Source organism: Acanthopagrus latus, chromosome 21 (assembly GCF_904848185.1).
Source record: "Acanthopagrus latus isolate v.2019 chromosome 21, fAcaLat1.1, whole genome shotgun sequence".
NCBI classification, from domain to species: domain Eukaryota; kingdom Metazoa; phylum Chordata; class Actinopteri; order Spariformes; family Sparidae; genus Acanthopagrus; species Acanthopagrus latus.
Window position 1 is genome coordinate 17,008,084 of NC_051059.1, and position 20,658 is coordinate 17,028,741.

At 39.2% G+C, this 20,658-nt stretch overlaps 1 protein-coding gene across 1 annotated transcript; it reads left to right on the forward strand.

Moving 5' to 3' along the window:
* The first annotated feature begins 1,324 nt into the window (after positions 1-1,324).
* On the forward strand, positions 1,325-16,120 carry rb1cc1 (RB1-inducible coiled-coil 1). The gene is made up of 23 exons (XM_037083155.1): positions 1,325-2,029; positions 3,065-3,197; positions 3,290-3,416; positions 3,519-3,689; positions 3,819-4,021; positions 4,249-4,693; positions 4,791-4,961; positions 5,054-5,238; positions 5,355-5,541; positions 6,304-6,385; positions 6,493-6,557; positions 6,659-6,762; positions 7,194-7,320; positions 7,825-9,743; positions 9,985-10,171; positions 11,303-11,411; positions 11,591-11,885; positions 13,184-13,235; positions 13,330-13,377; positions 13,809-13,867; positions 14,109-14,236; positions 14,528-14,598; positions 15,202-16,120. Exons 2-23 carry the CDS (start codon positions 3,127-3,129, stop codon positions 15,277-15,279), a joined length of 4,884 nt encoding a protein of 1,627 aa, XP_036939050.1. The 5' UTR covers positions 1,325-2,029; positions 3,065-3,126; the 3' UTR covers positions 15,280-16,120.
* Positions 16,121-20,658: the final 4,538 nt, after the last annotated feature.

A 20,658-nucleotide genomic window follows, 5' to 3' on the forward strand; every position in this document is an offset into this window, starting at 1 on the left:
GTGACTCTGTGAACTGCACAAGGAGTCACCGTAGGCAGAAAATCAGAGACTTTTTTGACGCGATCATTTTGAATGAGGCGATACGTGATGGTGTTAGAAGCAGCCTGATAAGAAGAGAAAGAGACAGAAAACACCCATTAGTCTCCATTAGATGTGTTCGGGCTGTGATACAGTGACCTCTAGTGGAGGATTTGGTTATGAGCGGTTACAAGGATTAAAGGGTCAGTTCACCTAAATTAAAATGAACAAACAAAACAGTAACATTACTGACTGTGCAGTTTTAATGGCCCATATGGCTGTGGTAATTACATTTCTGCCTCACAGTTTGTCAAACACAAATACAACCTCGCAGTAAAAGGTTATTCATACGGTGCGTTACTGACCGTTGATGATGTCACTAGGCAGCCAGGTCATTAGGGACATATTTGTGTATCTAATACATGATTTACAAGCCGCAAAATTATCAAAGGGATATTAGGTTATAGTAACAGCAGGTACATTTAAATACAAATGCAATTAAAATACAAAGGTAAAAACAGAAAGAATAAAATACTATGTACAATATAATACTGTACTACCGTTTTTGACAAACACTTGGAAACTATTTGTTTATCTACTTGGCAGCAACTGGTATTTGGCCTTTCTTAATAGCATTCAGGCTGGAGTGCAAAAATGGGTTGAATGACAGCAGCCCATCATTCGGATTGATTGTGGTCTTCAATAATAAATGCACACTCAAAATAATAAAATGCATTGATTGTTTGTGTGGCGCATGCGTTTATGTCCCTTCCCTCTGTGATTTTTTTTTTTCGGAAATGTGCTACAACTTTGCACTTTGTGTTCTTTATTCATTAATGTTTTCATTTTTTCCCAGCATATTCCCTTTCATGTCTCCTACCGTGAATACAATGCACAATGAAGAAAACACAAGACATGACAAGTTACTATTTAAAAATAAACTCCACAACAGCTGAAGATTAAACCCCTAAACTACCTCCTCTCTGCAGCAAAAAATAGGATCCTCCACACACTGCAGCCTCACATTAACCACACCCCTTCTCATGTTGCAGCAAAACACTCCACAGCGTTTTTTCCCCCCGTTATTTTCCCAGAATGCACCTGGAGAAGCACAGTGACGAACGCGTCTGATGATGGGAAGTCCGACTCCGATTTAAGAGCCGAATCTTTTGAACCTTTTCAGGGTGACGTCCTCCCTCAGTGGCTGATTCATTTTACTGACACCAGCAGGGTTTCGAATCATGTCAGCAAAACAAAAAATAACAAAACAGCAGGTTATCTTTACAAAACTGACCAAACTTTATTTATTATTATTATTTTCATGTTGTGCTGCAAGTAGTATGAAATAGCTACATGCATTCAAAGTAAAGTTAATGTAAATGAAGCAGATTCATATAACGAAATAAAGTCATTATAACAACTACATTCAAATGTTTAAAAAAAATAGACTTGTATCTCAGGCTAACGAGACTTCAATGCAGATGACTACATCTATTTTTGAAAAACTATTAATATGTAAACAAATTCAGAACAAAACGCACAGCACATAAGTTAACGTAACTAAAATTTATAATAAGGTAAATTGACCTAGCTCACAAGACAGCTGTGTTGCGCTAGCTTTCATCTGTCACTGTCGAACGAATCGTCCACGGACCGCCCATTAGCAGATGACAACAACAAAACAGACAGAGCTACTGAGAGGGTGTTAGCGTAGTTAGCTACCTGAGGTAAACAACTGGTGGTTTTGTCCGTGTGTTACACCTTTCGGCCGCAGTTTACCAAATACGACATTTCTAGAGCAGCAGTATGGCTAATCTGTGTAACTAACCATGGTTGTCACCCATTCTAGTCTAGTTTAGTCTAGCTAACGTAAGCTAAGTGGCTCGCTAAGCTAGCTATATGTATGCCAAGCTAAAACAGGTTAGCTAGCTAGCTCAGTTGCTAGCTTGTGAGCTAGCCAACTCGCCCAGACGAGGTGGAGACAAGAACGGGGAGATGCGAGCAAAGTGAGGTAAGGAAACTGCAGCATTTATTTAATTAATTCAGTGCGTGATGTCATTCTTACACAAATATACATTTTAGCTGATTATGTGGGTCGTATTGCGGATTCCTGTTACATTTGTCAAATTCATCGACGTTAGAAATAGCTGTCCTGCGCTAGCCTGACAGCTGTGTTAGCTAATAGCCAGTTAGCCCAGTCAGCGGGTTATTATTGACCAGCTAACGCGCTAGCAGCTGCCGGTGGCCCCTTGTTTGGCACTGTACCCAAGATAAACAGGAGGCCTTCAACTCTGAGTAGGTGTTCTCCTGAACAAAACAGTAAACATACACATTTTCTCTCGGGGAAACCCTAAATGATGGGAGGCCAACAGACGTACAAAATGCTATTAACGGTGAATAGCTAACGGACATTCGCGTAGTCTGTGATAGCAACTTAGCAGGTGAGGTGTTTTATATTGTCACGCTAACAACACTTAACAACTAGTGGTTTGTTCGCTTTGACCACGCTAGTTTTCAATATATGTAGCTTGTCATATCATTGGTGTAGAGTTCTGGCTAGCCAATTAACAGAAAAACATCAACCAATGTGAGCTGTCTACTTCTTCTGGCAGTTCTGAAAGTTTGTCTTTGTCGTACATCAGACAACCATATTAAATGACTTCTTACATATTTAACACTTGACCGTAGCCTGTAACCAACCACAAGGTGACTCAGCTTCCAAGCTCGTAACTCAGTAGACAACAAAGGCGTCAGAAGTTCCTGTGAAATGAGTTCATGTCATGTTGGTCTGTTTTTGTTTGAGCTTAAAAAAATATATATATTGAAAAAGATCCTTATAATGATATGGATGACATATGTACATATCTATGTTGTAGTAAGAAAACACACTTGTAGGCATTCGTCAAGTTTGATGTCTTCATGATTTGAGTAATCTCTCATCTCTCACCAGATTGTATTTACTTATTCAAAATTAAAGCTTAATAAAATGCAAAAAGTTGGATTATCAGTGATCTCATTTACATTCATGTTTTGTATTTTTCCACAGGTTGGCCTTGAATGACTAAATGAGCAAGACAGGCAAGTGCCGAGAACTCTGGGAGATTCAACATGAAGTTGTATGTGTTCCAGGTCAACAATGGCAGCACATTGACATTTGACACTGATCTCGCTGTCCAAACGTAAGAAGCCGGCATTTCACCAATTTTTGTTAGAAGTAGTTGTCAGCACATCTTTGCTGTAGTAACCTACATATATTCTTCCTTTGTCTTAGTGTACTGGAGCTTAAACATGCCATCCAAGCCAAATACAAGATTGCAACTCAACATCAAGTCCTTGTTGTCAATGGAGGGGAATGTATGGCTGCAGAGAGGCGTGTCTGCAGCTACAGTGCTGGCACTGTATGTTTATACAATTTGTTCAGATGTTTTATATTTCCCTTGAGGGTATACTAGCTGTGTATGTAATGTTCCATTTACTGATGTCTTACTGTTGATCTTTAGGAAACCAACCCCATATTCCTGTTCAACAAAGAGATGATCTTGTGTGACCGGGATCCAACGATCCCCAAAACCACCTTCTCGATTGAGAGTGAGATTCAGGTTAAGGTGGAGGAGTCTCTACTGATGCCAGCTGTCTTTCACACTGTTGCCTCACGAACACAACTTGCTCTGGTAATTATTTTTTTATGACATGTATCTCTTCAAGTATAATATAAAATCATGTTAACTTATCAGTTAACTATGGAATACTCCTAAATTTCCCTGAAATTGTTTGTTTGTCTTTTCTCTTTGCCTCTCCAGGAAATGTTTGAAGTTGCCAACAAACTTAGCTCTTTCTGTGAACGTTTGGTTCATGATGAACACCTTCAACACCAAGGCTGGGCTGCAATTATGGCTAATCTGGATGACTGCACTCTGTCTTATCAGAAGTTACTCATGAAATTTGACACGTCGTATGCAAATTATCAAAATGACCTGGAAGAAATTAAGGTCAAACTTACAAAGTAAGAAGTCCTCTAAACAAGGAGGACATGGTATTTTTTTAATTTGCTTATCTTATGAAATAGTTATAAAATAAGAAATGTAACGGTAATGGTAAATAATGCCAATTTAAAATGATTTAATCACAATTGTAGTGCAAACGAATATCTGAATTAGTGGTAAATGCATGCAAGTAATATATAAAGGAAATGATCTCGATGTCTTAATACATGTTTTACTCTGATTACAGATTAGGGACAGCAGTTTCAGTAATGGCCAGGATACCTCTGCTGGAATGTTTAACAAGACACAGCTACAGAGAGAGCATGGAGAAGTCCAGCTCAACCCCAGGAAAGGATTCAGATGAGACAGAAGAAGAAAAGTCCACAGACTCTGTGCTCTGCAGTGATGGTGCAAAGAGGCCCTCCAAGTTATCAGCCTCCTTCTCAGCCTCGGGGATGGCCACGTGTGGACCAGCTGGAGACAAGGAAACAAATGAAATGACTGATAGTGGTGGGCTGAGATCTGCACTTTTGGATGACGATGATGATGACGACGACAATGACGACGATGACACTCCAGAGTTTGCCAACCCGTCCAGCTTCAATGTCACACTATTAGACTGGATCAATGTGCAAGACAGACCCAATGATGTGGAATCTGTTGTGAGGAAGTGCTTTGATTCCATCAATAGGGTGAGTCACAGTTGTATGAATAGACATGTAAATAGAGTTGTGAATAAGTAGCCATGTATTGTGGTGGAAAAATTCTTGACTGAAATGTTTCTTTCAGCTCGACCCACGGATCATTCAGCCCTTCCTGACAGATTGTCGTGACACTATTGCCAAGCTAGATAATCAAAACATGAAAGCCATCAAAGGGCTCGAGGACAGGTTGTATGCGCTAGACCAAATGATTGCAAGCTGTAAGAAGTTGGTGAACGAACAAAAAGAACTTGCTCAGGTACGCAAAGAGAGATAAATACAATTTAACCTGCGGTGTGTATTTTCTATTTTTAATGAATTATGCTGATATGTTCTCTCTGTCTCTGATAGGGATTTTTGGCCAATCAGAAGCGGGCTGAAAACCTGAAGGATACATCTGTTCTGCCAGACTTGTGTTTGAGTCACACCAACCAGCTGATGATCATGCTGAACAACCACAGGAAGCTGCTGGACATCAAAAAGAAGTGCACCACTGCCAAACAAGAGCTTGCAAACAACCTTCAAGTCCGACTCAAGTAAGACTCAAAACCACTTCCTCTCTTTTAGCTTGTTCTATGTTATGCTTACTGATATTTCCCAAATCAAGAGAATCGTGTTTGCAACTTTATTGGTGCTCCTGATTTTGCATTAGATGGTGCTGCTACGTGATGCTTCATGCAGACCAGGATGGCGAGAAGCTTCAGGCTCTACTCAGACTTCTGACGGAGCTGATCGAGAGAGTGAGGGTGGTGGACGCCCTCAGCACGGTGCCCCAGATGTACTGCTTGGCAGTGGTGGAAGTCGTCAGGAGAAAAATGTTTATGCGCCATTACAGAGAGGTCAGTGCTAAATCGGACACTAATCGTGTGTCCAGACATAGAGATACAAAGAGGTGAACTCTTTCGCTTTAATGAGTCTTTGGCTTTTGGGCTTGTTTAGTGCTGAGGACATAATTTACATATTCTTCTCTAATTGGGAGCGTTCTCTTACTTTGCCACCATGATGAAGAGAGAACAGACTTATTATGTTGTTTACTGTTGCTTGACGATTAAGTAAACTGTAAGCCTTTTTTGGTCGTTTGTTGTTTTTTGTCTTTTGGGGAGAAAGCCTGCTTTTCATTTAGCATGGCTGTCCTGTGTCTTTGCCGGCACCCTTTCATGTGGAACATCCTATTTAGTAGGTTCATGAAGGACTCGGAGTGTAACGCAGGTTTGTTGGAAGTTTTGCTATTGGTGAACACTCCCATGCATTAGCATGAGGCTGAAACTTTATCAGCTCTTTGAATCTTTGCTGAAGTCTCCTGTGTGTAAATCACACTTCAACTTATGATGACTGGGGAATAAGCTCATATCTGTCCTCTCTTTCCTCTGATTTAGGATTGTTTGTGTCTCTGTTTTCTTAATATTTTTATGTAGTTGATGCAACAGGAAACCATTTCTGTGTGCACATTTTTGCTTTCATTTTTCATTTGTCCATTGCAGTGTCTTTAAAAAGCTTGATGTTAGCATAGCATAATTGATAACACCTTTGAACTTTAATTACTCTGTTCAGAAAAAGAATTATGAATTTGTTGTTAAAATCTTCACAATTATTCTTTTCAGTGGGCGTATGCACTTGTGAAGGATGGAAAACTACTGTATGAGGCAGAGAAGTTCAAAAGGGAATCCTTTGGGAAACTCTTTAGTAAGTGCCCTTAGAAAACTCTAACCTGATGACTTTTGCATTGTTCTTGTAAAATAACTCGTTCAAACCAAGATCACAATTTGATTATTGTACTTATTTTGTTTCAGGGAAGTCTTTTCTCAGAAATCGTTTGTTTAGAGGACTTGATTCATGGCCTCCAACATCCTTTTGTGTAAGTTATAATTTAAGTCTTTGACCAAGTCGTTATCATGTACATTATTTCCAATGTATTCTAAGCGGTCTCCTGGTTTGCTTTGTTTATGATCGGTATAGACACGAAAGCCCAGAAGGTTTGATGATGAACTTCCAGACATCTCTGTTGAGGACCTGCAGTACTTGAAATCTTGTTGTCCTTTAGAGGTGCAGCCTTTCCTAATGTAAGTCACTGTCCTCAGCTTTTTAACTAGTTTTAAGTATAAACTTGACATTTCTCTAACCCAGAGTGGCCATAAGATAGGGACAAATTTTCTCAAAAGAGTCTTGAGAAAAACTTGTAGAAAATTGGTCAAACCAAAGTAGATCAACACTGCAATTTAGTGAAATTATAGTCTGTAAAATCATACTGCGTGTGTTTGGTGAGGAAGGGCTGGGTTGCTCAGCGGTTCACGAAACTACACATAAAATACACAGATTGTTGTTAAGATTATGTTGAAGCTGAAAATTATTTAATTATTTCTAAAGTTGTTTAGATGGTTTTGGACCCTGAACCCAGTCATTGCAGCGTTAACTTGCAGACCTTCACTGTGACTGTAGTTGAGGAAAACCTCAACCTTGTTTTAAAAAATATGTTCTTTTTTTCTTTCTACAGGGTTCCCACCATGTGTGACTTTGAGCCCTTAAATCGACATGTAGAGACGCTTCACCAGCTGGTCCAAGCTGCACAGAGTGTGGATGAAATGTCTCAAACTATTACTGACCTGCTAAGTGAACAAAGGGTAACAGCAGCTTCTTCAGCAACCTTTTATTTTGTTATTAATAAGTAGAAATGTACATAGCCTGGTTTATGTTCACATTAGGAATTTTTTCTACATTGATACTGAAACAATTAGTTGATTGATTGATTAAGAATGTTTTACAAATGTATCTTTTCAATTTAGTCTTTTTTAAAGGAAAATTGTGGGGAAAAAATAGCTGGTTTTACATCTTAAACATATTAATATATCCTGCTGGATTTGCTCTTTGCAATTTAAAATTAAGAGTTTTGGGGGTTTGGGACTGCAGAGTAAACAAAAGTAGCAAATTAAAGACTTTATTTTGGTATTATGACAAGCATTTCTGACTTTTTTATGGACAAAACAGTTAATTCATGACGATAATCAGCAGATTAATCAATAATGAAAATAATTGTAAGTTGAAGCCCTATTATACATTGCGTGATTTTGCTTTTGTTGAGGTATTTCACCTCTGTCCTTCTCCCTTCATCTGTTCTGTCTTTGCAGGAATCCTATTGTCGGAGTGCTCACAGATCAACTGTGCTGACCCCACAGACTGAGAGCGTACCTGGGACCACAACACCGATGTCCTCCAAAACCCCTCCATCACTTAGCCTTCATGGACCCAGCTGCCAGCCCCTACATGTTCCCGTCCCAGCTCCTCTGGAGGACTTATCCCCAGACAGCATAGATGCACAAACATTTGACTTTGAAACCATTGGCCATCCAAACATGGATCCAGTCCTGCAGCAGGGCTCTCTTGACTTGGATTCTCTAGCAGAGAGCCCTGAATCTGATTTTATGTCTGCTGTTAATGAATTTGTGATTGAAGAGAACTTGACCTCACCAAACCCCATCAGTGATCCAACTAGCCCTGAAATGATGGTGGAGTCACTGTACTCTTCAGTCATCAATGCTATTGACAACAAGCGTATGCAGGACACCACTATACTAGAGAGGGAAAACTCAAGGATAACTGTCCTGAAACAAGCTGTCGACAAGTACCGATCAGCTGCTGAGGAGTCCCATTCCAACTTGAGAAGTGTTAAGGATGACCTCTGTCACTTAAGAGGCATGGTATTAAAAGAACAACATGACTTTGGCTTTGTCTTGAGGAGTATGACCACGGAGGTGCGCAACATTGTGGATAACATCTGCCAGACCCATGAACAGGAACTGAAGGAGCAGCATCAAAGTGAGCTTCTCTCTGTTCGACAAGAGCTTGAGAAGCATGTTCAAACACTAACGGAGGAAAACCAAGTAAACCAGAATATTGTCAGAGATGTCCAACGCGCAATGCTGGAGCTGGAGGGGCTTATGGAGCGCAAAGAGAAAGAACTCACTCAGCTTGAGAATGAGAAGGAGCGATGGGTTGAAACGGACAGTAACCAGAAGGATAGGATCAAGAACCTTGAGCAGACGGTGAATGATCAAGCTGAAGAGATCAAGACGCTGTCAGCTTCAAGAGACTCTCTGACCAGCCAGCTTGAGAATCTACACTTTGAGATCGAACGTAGCCAGCAGAAGATTCGGCAGGAGTTGGAAGTTGTTGAGCAGTCCCACTTAAAGGAGCTCGAGGAGCGAATGAAGGAGGAACACAAGGCAGAACTGGAGACCCTAACAAAGGATAACCAGGAGGCTCTGGAACGTCTGGTTGCTGAAAATAGTGCAAAGTTAAGCGAGGCGGGCGATCACCATGACAGTGTGCTTAGAGAGAAGGACAAACAAATAAAGGACTTGGAGGCTCGTTGTACTGAGCTTGCAGAACTCCGCTGCAAGGTAGAGGTTGAGCTCGCCCTCAAAGAGTCGGAGACAGAAGAGATGAGGCGCTTATTTGAGGAGTTCAAGATGCAGCAGGCTGAGACTGTGAAGTCCCAGGTAGAGGCTGAGACCAAAGTCCTTAGCGAAGAGTTGGCAGGTATCAAAAAACAGCTTCAGGTAAAAAATGAGGAGTATGAAGTGGACCTAGCAGAGCTGAGGACTCTCATGAGGATCGAGAAGGACCACTGCATCTCAGAGTTGGTGGACAGACACGATGAAGAGACCATTTTGTTGCGCAACGAGCTCTCCTCCCTGCAGCAGCAAGCCCAGGACGCTGAGAGGAACCATGCAGAGCAGCAACTGAAACTTAAGCAGGAAGTTGACCAGCAAATTGCTACTCTGAGTGAAGAGAAAGAAAAGCAGTCGAGGGGTTTCAAAGAACTGGAGCAGGAGTTGAGGACTGTTATCAGCAATTTGCAGGCAGAAAATGACCTGCTGTCCAAAAAACTAGAGCAGGACAGACAAGCAGCCGAGAAAGATTTAGAGGTTGTATCTCCAGATGCCTTGAAAGAGTTAGAGCAGCAGAAGGAGGAAATGGAGAAGAGACTGTCAGACAAAATCAGACAACTTGAGAATGAGCTTCAGGAGAGACGATCCTCAAAAAGGTAAATGTTTGATTTGTGTTTTTGTTTTTAAAGTTACAAGCTGAAGTGAACAGGTTTTGTACATTTCATCTGCTTGCATTTAGAATGATACAATGAAAGGAAATGTGGGGATAGATAAGCAAACAATACATTGTACTGTTAATTGAGAATGAACCTTTCCCTTTAGTATTTGTGTGTGTGCTTGTATGACCAGATAACGTTGCTCCATGCTCAGACTTCAAGTTTGTTCCGTGTCTTTCAGTGAAGAGGGCTTGTCGCTGCATGCTGAGGGGTGTGCAGATGCTGGAGCACCTCTGTCTCTAGACTCGGCTCTACAAGAGCGGCTGCAGCAGGAGAGGGCCTCCCTGCAGTCCCAGATGGAGCTCCTGGAGAAGAAGAAGAATGAGGAGATACAGAATCTCAAGACATCATTGATTGCAGAGCAGCAGGTTTGTGTTGGGGGCTGTAAATAGGTGGGCAAAATAATGTCTTGTGCTGTTAAGTGAAGTGGAATCGAACCTTTATCTAATCTCCTTGTAGGCTGTTTCTGCAACTTATCATATATTGCACACATAAGATACAGCTAATGGATTGCCTTAAGTGCATCAAGATCCGCTCAGCTCTTCAGCATTTAGAGGTTGACGGGGAGATGAACATTTTTTCCGTCACTTTTACATCAGTTAGGTTAGTATTCAGAAACACCTTTTTAATTATTCAATCAACATTTTCCAAGCCTCCATTAGAGTAGGTGTGTGTTGTCAGGCTGTTGTACTAGACTGCATTACTTATAACTAGATGAATTTAAAGAGAAACTTGCAACCGAGTGCAAGAAGGATAGGATCAAGAGCAGTGTAGTGCAGTGGTAATATGTTAAACGGTGCTAATTTGCATCTTGACGCAATGCTATGTAGCAGGGAGACTTATTTTGTGAAACCTTTCTAATTTTTAGTCGTTATTGACACTCACTTTCAGCCAATTACATTCAATTTCAAGTTAAGCCTCATAAATCAGCAGGATGTTCTTTCTTTTATTCGTCCATTTTTTTTTTCTGTGCTGGCACCAGTCTGTGTAATCGCTTCATACCAAAAGATGCCCATGGGACAGTATAACGTGGTGTTTTGTTTTTCTCTTCACACAGCAATTAGTTGTGTATTTTATCACTTATTGATTACAAAGATTTCTCTGACTCTCTGTTATGGTTATTAGACCTCCCTTTCTTGCACCACCCCTCATAGTTAGAGCTGGTAAAACACTTGTTTTGCAGAAAATATTACATAATTGAACTGTGATTACTATTATTTGAAATGACAGTTGAGCCAAAATAATTCCATTTCATTTTTGTCTCTTGTTCTTGGGTATGATGCATGGTGAAATGATCAGATAAAGAACAAAGCAAAAAAATCAAACAGATTGGTAAAAAATCAACCAAACAACTGTAACTCCCATGGCTGCAAGCTGATCTGCACAGTTGGAACTTCCTCTCTAAACATTTGTGCTTTGGTTTAAAATCCCTGTTGTCGCCGAAAAATTGCTGTTGAGCTTGTTACAAGTCGGGTAATGGTAATTTTTTGTTTGTCTAGACTAATTTCAACACTGTTCTAACACGCGAGAAACTGAAGAAAGAGCAGATCATCAATGAGCTCACAGAGAAGTTGCGGATAGTTACCCAGCAGCAGGAGAAGGACAAAGGTGAGTGCTGCAGAGAGTAAATCATTTGTTTTGTTGAATGAAAGACGCTGTTGTTGCACATTTCATCTTGAAACCTCTCATACTTAATTCCATTTTTAAGATTAGCCTTTTTCAAGTTGAATGTACAGATTGTCTCGTTTTGCCCGTCAATGTTTCTCATTTATCTGAACTGGTTGCAGCTCTGATAGAAACTCTGTCTGAGGACCGAGCTAGTGTCATGCAGGAGAAGAAACACTTGGAAGAAGAGCTAAACCGCCTGCGCAGCACTGCACTGGTCTCCTCTGCCTTCTTCACCACTAACCCTTCAGCTCAGGAGCTCCCAGAAGCCGGAGCAGCAGCTAGTAGACCTCTGCCTGTAGCAGGGGCTTGTTCCTCTGAGTCCATGGCTGAAACCGACAGACTGGCCTCTGTGGCGGCCATTCGAGAAGACGAGCACGTTGATTCAGCCGTGGAGGCCAGCATGGTGACAGTCCAGTAAGCATCTTTTCCCCAATAAACATGGTTTTGTTGATAGTTAGAGACGTTTTTTGTGGCACAGTTTACATGCACACAAGAAACAAGGTTACTGGGAAGAAACCAGGTTCAAGTAAAAACATATATATTCATTACCATAACCAGTTTAAGGCCTGTGTTGACATGCCTTTACTCTCAGTTCACTTACAGGACAATAGGTGCAAAGGGGAGGCACATATTTTTTTTCCCTTACTGATAATATGCTTATGAATTTTACAAATTATCAGTCAGTGTAGAGACTTGAGTTATTTAGATAGAGCTTTCAGTTTGAATTGGATTTGAGATTTGAACACTTTCATGCAGTTATATACAGTTTTCATCTCTTTAAATCTTTTCATGCTACTCTTACTGCTATGCTCCCACAGTCTCTTTTGTTTGTCATGAACTTGCACTTCCCCTTTAGAAATCTGTTGCATACACACTGTACAGTGTATATAGCCAGGAAATCAAGTTTCATCAGCCGTGATGGAACTCTGGTTAACCAAGTTTTCTTTTTCTGCGACATGATAATGAGATCCGTTTCCTGCAGAAACAAGACAATAATCAGGTGACTGTGTTGAGTGGAAACGTGTTTGTCTCGTACAATAAAAGGTTTACATCACTGAAATACAGCACTCTTAATCTTTAGTGCAGTGTAGATTTCCTGTGTAATTATGCTGCTGTTGTCAACAGCGACAACTAATTCAAAAAGATTACTACAGACATACTTTGTTCATTCAGAGGTTAAGAATATATTTTCTGCATCATCACACTGTGGCTTTTTTTAGAACAGAGTTTATTTGGAAGCAGTGATGAAATAGTCGTTATCTCCTACTATCGAATAACTGGGAATTGAGCTTATTTAGACTGCTGTACAGTTTTAAGAAAATGGTTGTTTATTTTCCTCTACCACTCAGTTTACTGTGTAATTTGATATGCTTTGCACAATTGGTATATACTGTTTACCCCTAGAAAACTTACAGCAGACCTAAGGGTGCCTGCATTTATACACAGCATAGAGCCTTTTGTTATGATGACATGAAGTTAGGATGTCAGTGACTGACAGAAAGAACCCTTTTACTTTCATAAAGAAAGATTTCAGATGGTCATTGTGTAAAATATCCAAGAATGGATGTAGAGACAGGACATTTGACAGGCTAGGATAAGACAGTGTACGTTTTTAATGTATTAAGATTAAGAATTCTAGAGGATAATTTTTTACTGTCTCCAGAATGCATTCAGTGGGAACGTATCAAAAACGTGATGTTTTCTCTCCTTAGTGATAACATCCTGATGTCAGAGGAGAAACAGCGGATACTCTTACTTGAGCGGGTAAATAGACACACTGTATTTACTACCATTTGAGAGCATAAGACACTGTTTGTGGATGCCCCTATGTGTTTAATTAATCTAATATATGTTTCAGACTTTACACATGAAGGAAGAAGAAAACAAGCGCCTCAGTCAAAGACTGGTCAGTTCTTTATCGTCTCTGTAGGCTATGTAACACCTGCTCCACTGGGTGGCAGTAGCATCAAAGAGTAAAATCCCGACCCAGGAGGCCAAAGAGCTCAGTGAAGAAAAATTATTTTTTAGGAAGAAGGTGTAGAGGGATGAATATCAATAAAGTTCAGTGCTTGAAACAAAAACATGTAATATTTGTGCAGCTTCATACTTTAATGGATTATCTTTTATGTATTTATCAGCCCTGATGATTGATTAACAAAGACGGATAAAACTGAAATTCGATAACAGTGTAGTTTAAATATGGTGAAAGTGCTGATTCTATTTACTAAGCCTTCACTTTGCTTATTCCTTGCTTAAAGGTCAGAAGTGATGTGTAGCCAGTATTGTCTTTCCTTCAGTGTAACATGTGTAACGCTGGCCTAATCCTTTTCTTTGTAGATGTCTCAAAGCATGTCGTCTGTGTCGTCACGGCATTCAGACAAAATCGCCATCAGAGAGTAAGTGAATAAAAAAAAATAACACATGGCCTCAACATGCACTTTCTAATGTGGTGGTTAGCATTCTTTTTTTTTTTTTTTTTTGGTTTTCAGTTAAAACTCTGACCACCATTAACGTGCAGTGTAATTATACACATTATTGTGTAATTACCATTAATGTGTTGTCTTTTTTGTCAGCAGTTTGCAGAACTCTGTGTCATCATCCCTTTATATGCATGTCCACTTTCTTTTTGTGCTTCAGTTTCCAGGTTGGCGATTTGGTTCTAATCATCCTGGATGAAAGGCATGACAACTACGTGCTGTTCACAGTGGGTCCCACCCTCTACTTCCTCCACTCAGAGTCTCTCACTGCACTGGACCTCAAACCAGGTCAGTATCGCCTTCGCCCTTTGTGATCATGGTCATCGCTGTAGTGCTAACATTTGATTTTTAATTTACTGATAAAATAAATATTTATCAGGGATGGCTGTTAATTAGAGGCAAATTAATGGATTTCAAATACTGACACCGTATATGTATGCGCATTTGTTCTCCAAAAATGGGGTGTTTTTTTGGCAAGAATTTGCTTTAGAAGTTTCGTACACATAAACATTTATTTGGGATCAACTGGGCTGTTCAATGAGTATTTATTGAACAGGTGGATTTGCTTTTGTTGTTTAGCATCAGGGACATCAAGACGGCCGTGGGTTCTTGGAAAGGTGATGGAGAAAGAATATTGCCAGGCAAAAAAGGTAATAAAGCCAAAACAAATCTTCTGAAGTGTTTTTTTCTTTTTCTAAACTTTTTTTTGATGATTATTTGTGAATCGGTATTATAATATAGATGAAGTGTGGTCATGGAAATATTTATATTTTTATAAATATTTGTAGTGACAGTTTCCACACCGGGTTTAATCTTTCGATGTGTCCAGTGTTTTCTCTTGGCTTGTGGAAGACTACAGTGCAAATTTGGCCGGGGACTGGGTGTCTTCCCCAAGAAAAGTTTCTTCTTTATTTAAAAAAAAAAAAAAAAAGCAATTTCATTTGGACTATTATTTTATATGTGTACAAAATATTGGAAAGCTACAACAAATAATAAATAAAGGTCACATGAAAAGCTTAATGCTAAAACTTGCTAAAGAAGTTCACTGGGGACTAACTACAACCATTTGTTCAGGGAAAACTCATTTAGTTAGTTTTGAGTCACTCCACTTTGAGTGCACCTAAGCCTTTTAATGATAATAATATGGAAAACCCTGGTGTTGCATTGATCTGTGTCAGTAATGCTGTTTGGATTGTTTATGCACCTTTTTTTTTTTTCTAACAATGCTTTCTTCTTTTTCTTGTCTTGTTCAGGCCCAGAACAGGTTCAAGGTTCCTTTAGGAACCAAGTTCTACAGAGTGAAAGCTGTTCCATGGAACAGAAAAGTATAATAGCCAAGTACTGAGCTAAAATGTATATTTATATTGCTTAATTTTTGAACAGAAACTTCACATCATAATACATAACTTGAAAAATCGAAAGACCTTAAAAATGGAAGGAATTAGGATCATCATCATGATACTTTGAGTTTCAGTTCGAAATCCCACCTGCTACCACATTTTTTGTTTGTTTGTTTTTTAAAACCCAGATTTGTTATCGTGGACCAAATGCTATTAACTTTATTAGGGCATGGCCCTATACACTGTGGCATAATGCCATTTGACCTGTGTGTAAAATTGAACAAAATTTGGATGTTAAATATTAGTTCTCATTATCAGCATTTGTCCTTTTGTGGAAAATACTGTGTCATTATCAACATAATTAAATAAAAAAAATTATACATTTATTATAAATGTTTATGGAGGAATGTTCACGGCATGCATATTGATATATTTTCTTTGATTTACTTATCCAGATAAATGTTGTAGTTGGAAATGTAGTTAATGCTGTTTGTTACTCACAAAGCAGTGTGGCCCTCTGTCAATACTGAAATGTACATTATGGCTGACTGATGGATACAGTCGTCTTTGCAATCCTTGAAATGCACTTTCAAAAACAATGCTTTTGTTGATTTGAAAAGGGAAGTTTAATTGAGCTGTCAGAACTAAGTAAATATATCAGCACAAACTTCTCACTATCATAGACTATTGATATGTAGAAAGGAAAACTTTGTGACTGTGTTTCATTATCAGAAGACATTGTACATTACCCATCAAAACACACATGTAACAATAAATGACTGTATTGTAAAAGATAGAGTTTTGAAACAATAAAGGATTGATCCCAAACATATTCTGCTCTTTTATGACTGCTAATTATTGTTGTTCCATATTTGGGGAATTATATATGATGCTAACAAAAGTACATTATTGCATTCACTCAGTATAAGTTTTCTTATATCAAGACAATTTAGATTTCTGTCTAAACTAACAAGGAACCCTTACTGTATTGCTTAGTATGAAATTTAAAAAAAAAAATAGATAAATAAATTTGTGACTTTTAGTACGTATACAGCAAATGACTTTAAATGATGCCTTTTATAATTTTCTCTGGGATTCAAGAGTCATCGTGGAATAGCACAGTATAGTGTATTCATTTGATTTAGCGTTTTTGCTTTTGTGGAAACATTAATGTTGGCACGCTGCTGCAGGAAACAGACTTCAAAAAGGCTTCAAATCGGGGCCCAAGAACGATGCGGCCCTCATGGAGAAGGAAGCCCACCAACATCACTTTCCCAGTTCACAGCGGGGAGCATAGCAGCTCTCCGCCGAGCACTCTCTACCATGTGGGTCTAGGGGTGTTTTAACAATGTTTAGCTCTATTTTCTCCATTTAGCATAAGCCTGTTGTCACATTTGGATGGCTCCTTCATAAATTGATGGTGTGATTCCTACAATTTCGGGACAGGCCTGAATGACAAAATATGCAACACAACATTCGATACCGAGGTGGCTGGCAAGCACCAGCCATGTGCACTGGACAGGCTCTTAGTGTAAATGTTTACAACCCCCCACTGAGCTCAGTGCTGCTGGGAGTCACTCTCATCAGGCTGAATGGGATTTAACATTGCCATGTGTAGTCTCTAGCTAGCTCCACCATTAAAACTGCCTTTGACTCGCTATCAAACTTCTTTTCTAAGACACTTGACTGCTTATCTCCAGCACTGTACCACACAATTTGCTGTTGTTTAGCTGTTTGCATCATAACTTACGTGGTGGTGAAAATCCCTGTTTTTGTTTTTCAGTGTTTATTCCAACAGGAATTTATGATTTAATTCAACATGACAACAGCTGAATCTCATTATATTTAAAACACTATGCTACAAACCTGTTTAACAATAAACAATAATCTTTTTTTTTATGTAGCACTTATCAAAGAAGCGCTTTACAAAGAAATAATTTTAAAAAACACATGGGAAGTGAACAATGGGAAACTAAAAATTGAGATTGTCATCAGTACAAGCTCACATGGTACATATGCAAACCTATATGGAAACATATTACATCACATTTCAAAAAAGCTAACTTTAAAGAGAATACTGATTTTGAGTTTTGCCGTAACTGTTCTATTAATATGTTAAAAAGCTTGTTTTTTGTTGTTTAGTCTGTGAATGTAGCATAAACGCACTCCAACCCTAGTTTGGCTTTTTAAACCCTGGTGTAAAAAATGTTACTAATAATAATTAATAAACTCTGTACCTTGTAAAGCACAAGACAATAACAACATGATTGCTCCTTGCACTTCTCAATTAGAGTCAGTAGTATACTGAATGTATGAACGTTGTTTCCTTTGGACTGCTTTTTTTTTTTTTAAACTTAACACCGAATTAATTAATTCGTGAGGAGAAGATCTTAACTTAACGATATAGCTTCATATAGAAGTTTCTTCAAATGGGTCTCTTTTATCTCTATCATGCAACAAAAAAAGTTCAAAAGTTACCTTAACTTTTATGTACAAAAAGCATAAATTCATCACATGCGCACTCCGATTATTGTTAAAGGATGGATATATTAATGCAGCTCTCAAATGCCATCAGCTGAAATTCAAAGACACATTATAATGGCTTTTCTCCGCATGTCAACATGTGCCGGAGGCGCTAAATTAAGGTTTAGATGAGTAAATGTGAAATATCAAAAATGATGTCAGAGACAACTCACAAAGAATGTCATACAGTCTCAGATCTCGCCCTTTGTCACCGATATCCTCCGTATTTGAAGATAATGCACAAGTTGTATTTGATTTCTCCAATATCTCCGACGCTGTACCAGATAGACGGGCGCTGCAAATAAACAAGCATTATTTGTGGAGTAAATATATGCATGAACTTCAAATGATGGATAAATGAAAAATAAATAGGAAAAGCCTTAACATAACATTTAGATTTTTTTTTCCGAGAATCTAAATGGAACGAGTGTGTTGAAGAAGAGCCAAGAGGCATTAAGGCTGAAACTGCAAACCAAGGAGTAAATCGACTTAATGCCATCACATTTCCACCCTATTCATGCCTAAGAAAAGGGTTAGGGAAAGAGATTAGGTTATATATCTGCTGTCAGGGACTGAAGAGACCAAGAAGAGGAACTTCACCTAAACAGAATGATGATCAAACAGACATGCTTTAACAGACATGCTTCATAATCTCATCCGTTATTGTCCCCCCTCTCTCTCTCTCTCTGCCTTGACTACAGGTTCAGTAGGAAATCTTAGACAGGGGGCAGATTAAACGTGTGATGAAATGTCTGAGAAATATGTGAGGATGCGCAATATAAGGATGCTTGATTTTCTACCCACATGACAAACATAATCACTATTAGTAACACATATCCACATAAATATGATAATTCGAAATTTAAACACATTTTTATTGGGTTCATATTGGAAATCATCACCATCTGATGGCATAGTTTTATGGATAATTACCGCCACAGAGATAATGCAGCGTATGAAAGGGAGGCTTTGAGGTTTCTCCACTCACTGGGAGGAGAGTGCGTAGGTTTTCTTTTTTTTTACTTGTGCATCTGAGCCGTGCCCAAAAGGCAAATATATGTGGAAAGTTTGGTGACAGGCATCCAGGCGTGTGGTTAACAAGATTGCATCTGCTGAGCAGGAAGTGTAGGATATAACTTAACTACGTGTTTAAAAGGGCAAATTATTTTCCACACCAAGTTCGGTGCCATCCGTAATCCCTCCAAATATAGACAGAACTATTTCATTTTCAGTGGGGAAAATAATTATTCAAATACCCCTATAGTGCAAATCCCATTAATTTAGTGCATGGCACAGTTTTTTTTTTTTTGATTTTCCTACACACAAAACAAAAACGGAGAAGAATCCAGAAAACATTCAAATCTGTTGTCTTATTTTGGTAATCTGGCTGCTTACTGACGAGTAAATAATCAATACAAATAGTTCTGAAGTGTCTGAAAATAGACAGGCGATTTAAACTGTAACTAACAGCCATGCATTTTCCAGCTGCAGTGCAGTATTGAGGAAATGACACCAGCTTTGATGGGTTGTATAGCTTTTGAGATGAGCCTCTTTATGCCGCTTGCAGTTCCATTATGGCTTTGTTCGAAAGCTTGTTTACCTGCTGATAACATACACTGGTGGATTCAGGAGCACCGATCCAAAATCTGCTGCCAAAGTCACTCAAGTCTCATTGTACTGCGGGAGGGGAAGAATGAAATGTTTATGCGGAGGGGAATGCAAATGCTAAATGTGAAATCAAACTATGGGACCAATAAGGGATCAGAATAACTTTGCCAGGTTTTATTTTTAGCCCAGTTGCAATGCTAGCTTTGTGGAACACTCTTCAGTTTAGCCTCTGTGCATCTGCGCGCTTAGGTTTTACTCAGTGGAGAAAACGGCGTTCCAATTCCACTAAAACGTTAAAACTGTAGATTGCTATTTTTTTTTTTTTTTTGTCAGATAGTCGTAAGAGAACACAGTCCGATCCGGTCGTGCCGAATATTACTTTAATCAAACCAACAAAAATAAAAATAAAAACCTGCCTGTTAATCAAACCAAAAATAAGCCGCCTAGTTGAGGAGAATACCTGAATCTGGTGCCGTTTTTGTCTCTGTTAATATTCAGTATCAAATAACCAGCAGATCAAAAAACTGCTCATCAAATCTCGTCGTTTTACATCACTTGAATATTTTTTTGGATTTCACTGTTAGAAAAGCTATGGTCTCGGGTCAAAGGAATAGCCCCTTGGTTTGCATATTAAAGGGGATTTGCTAGACCTCTGTTAGCCATGCATCCCCATGCAGGCAGGTCTCCAGGGGGCCAGCAGGGCCCCACAGACGGGCAACTAGGGGGCCAGGTGACCCTGTCTCTGAGGTTAGCAGGAAACACTAAAGAGGGATGGGCAGGGAGCTGAGGAGCCACTGAGTGCGAGTGTGCAAGGCTGGTGATGGCAGCTGTCAATGGTTTGGAAGGAGAAGCAGACAGATTGTGCGTTCTGTTGGTGCAGCCAGTTCGCCACCTGGCAGGCTTTTCCTTGTTAGAACTTCTTGCTGTTTCTGTTCTCATCAGAGAAATGTTTTTCCTCTTATCCTCTGTGTTCAGGGGGGGAAGTTAAATTTGTCAAAATGTTTAAAGATGTTTAGCGAAAAATGCAATTGTTTAAAGTGCGTTCTGTGCAACATACACATACTCCTGCTGCTCTTGTGCGCGATTAGACGCAGCTAATAAAAACGAAGAGGAAAGCAGCTATGTTTATGAATGTGAACCTTTCTTTGGATGACGAGCAACATAATCGAAATATTTAAGAAAAAAAAAAATCGATGACACACAGAATTAGACAACGTAGAGAGTACATGCCTCGTGAGT

Coding starts and splice junctions, on each gene's coding strand:
- rb1cc1 (XM_037083155.1), top strand. CDS start 3,127: ATGAAGTTGTATGTGTTCCAGGTCAACAATGGCAGCACATTGACATTT. Junction 6,558..6,658: donor GGCCTCCAACATCCTTTTGT/GTAAGTTATAAT, acceptor TGATCGGTATAG/ACACGAAAGCCCAGAAGGTT. Junction 14,237..14,527: donor TGCACTGGACCTCAAACCAG/GTCAGTATCGCC, acceptor TTTGTTGTTTAG/CATCAGGGACATCAAGACGG.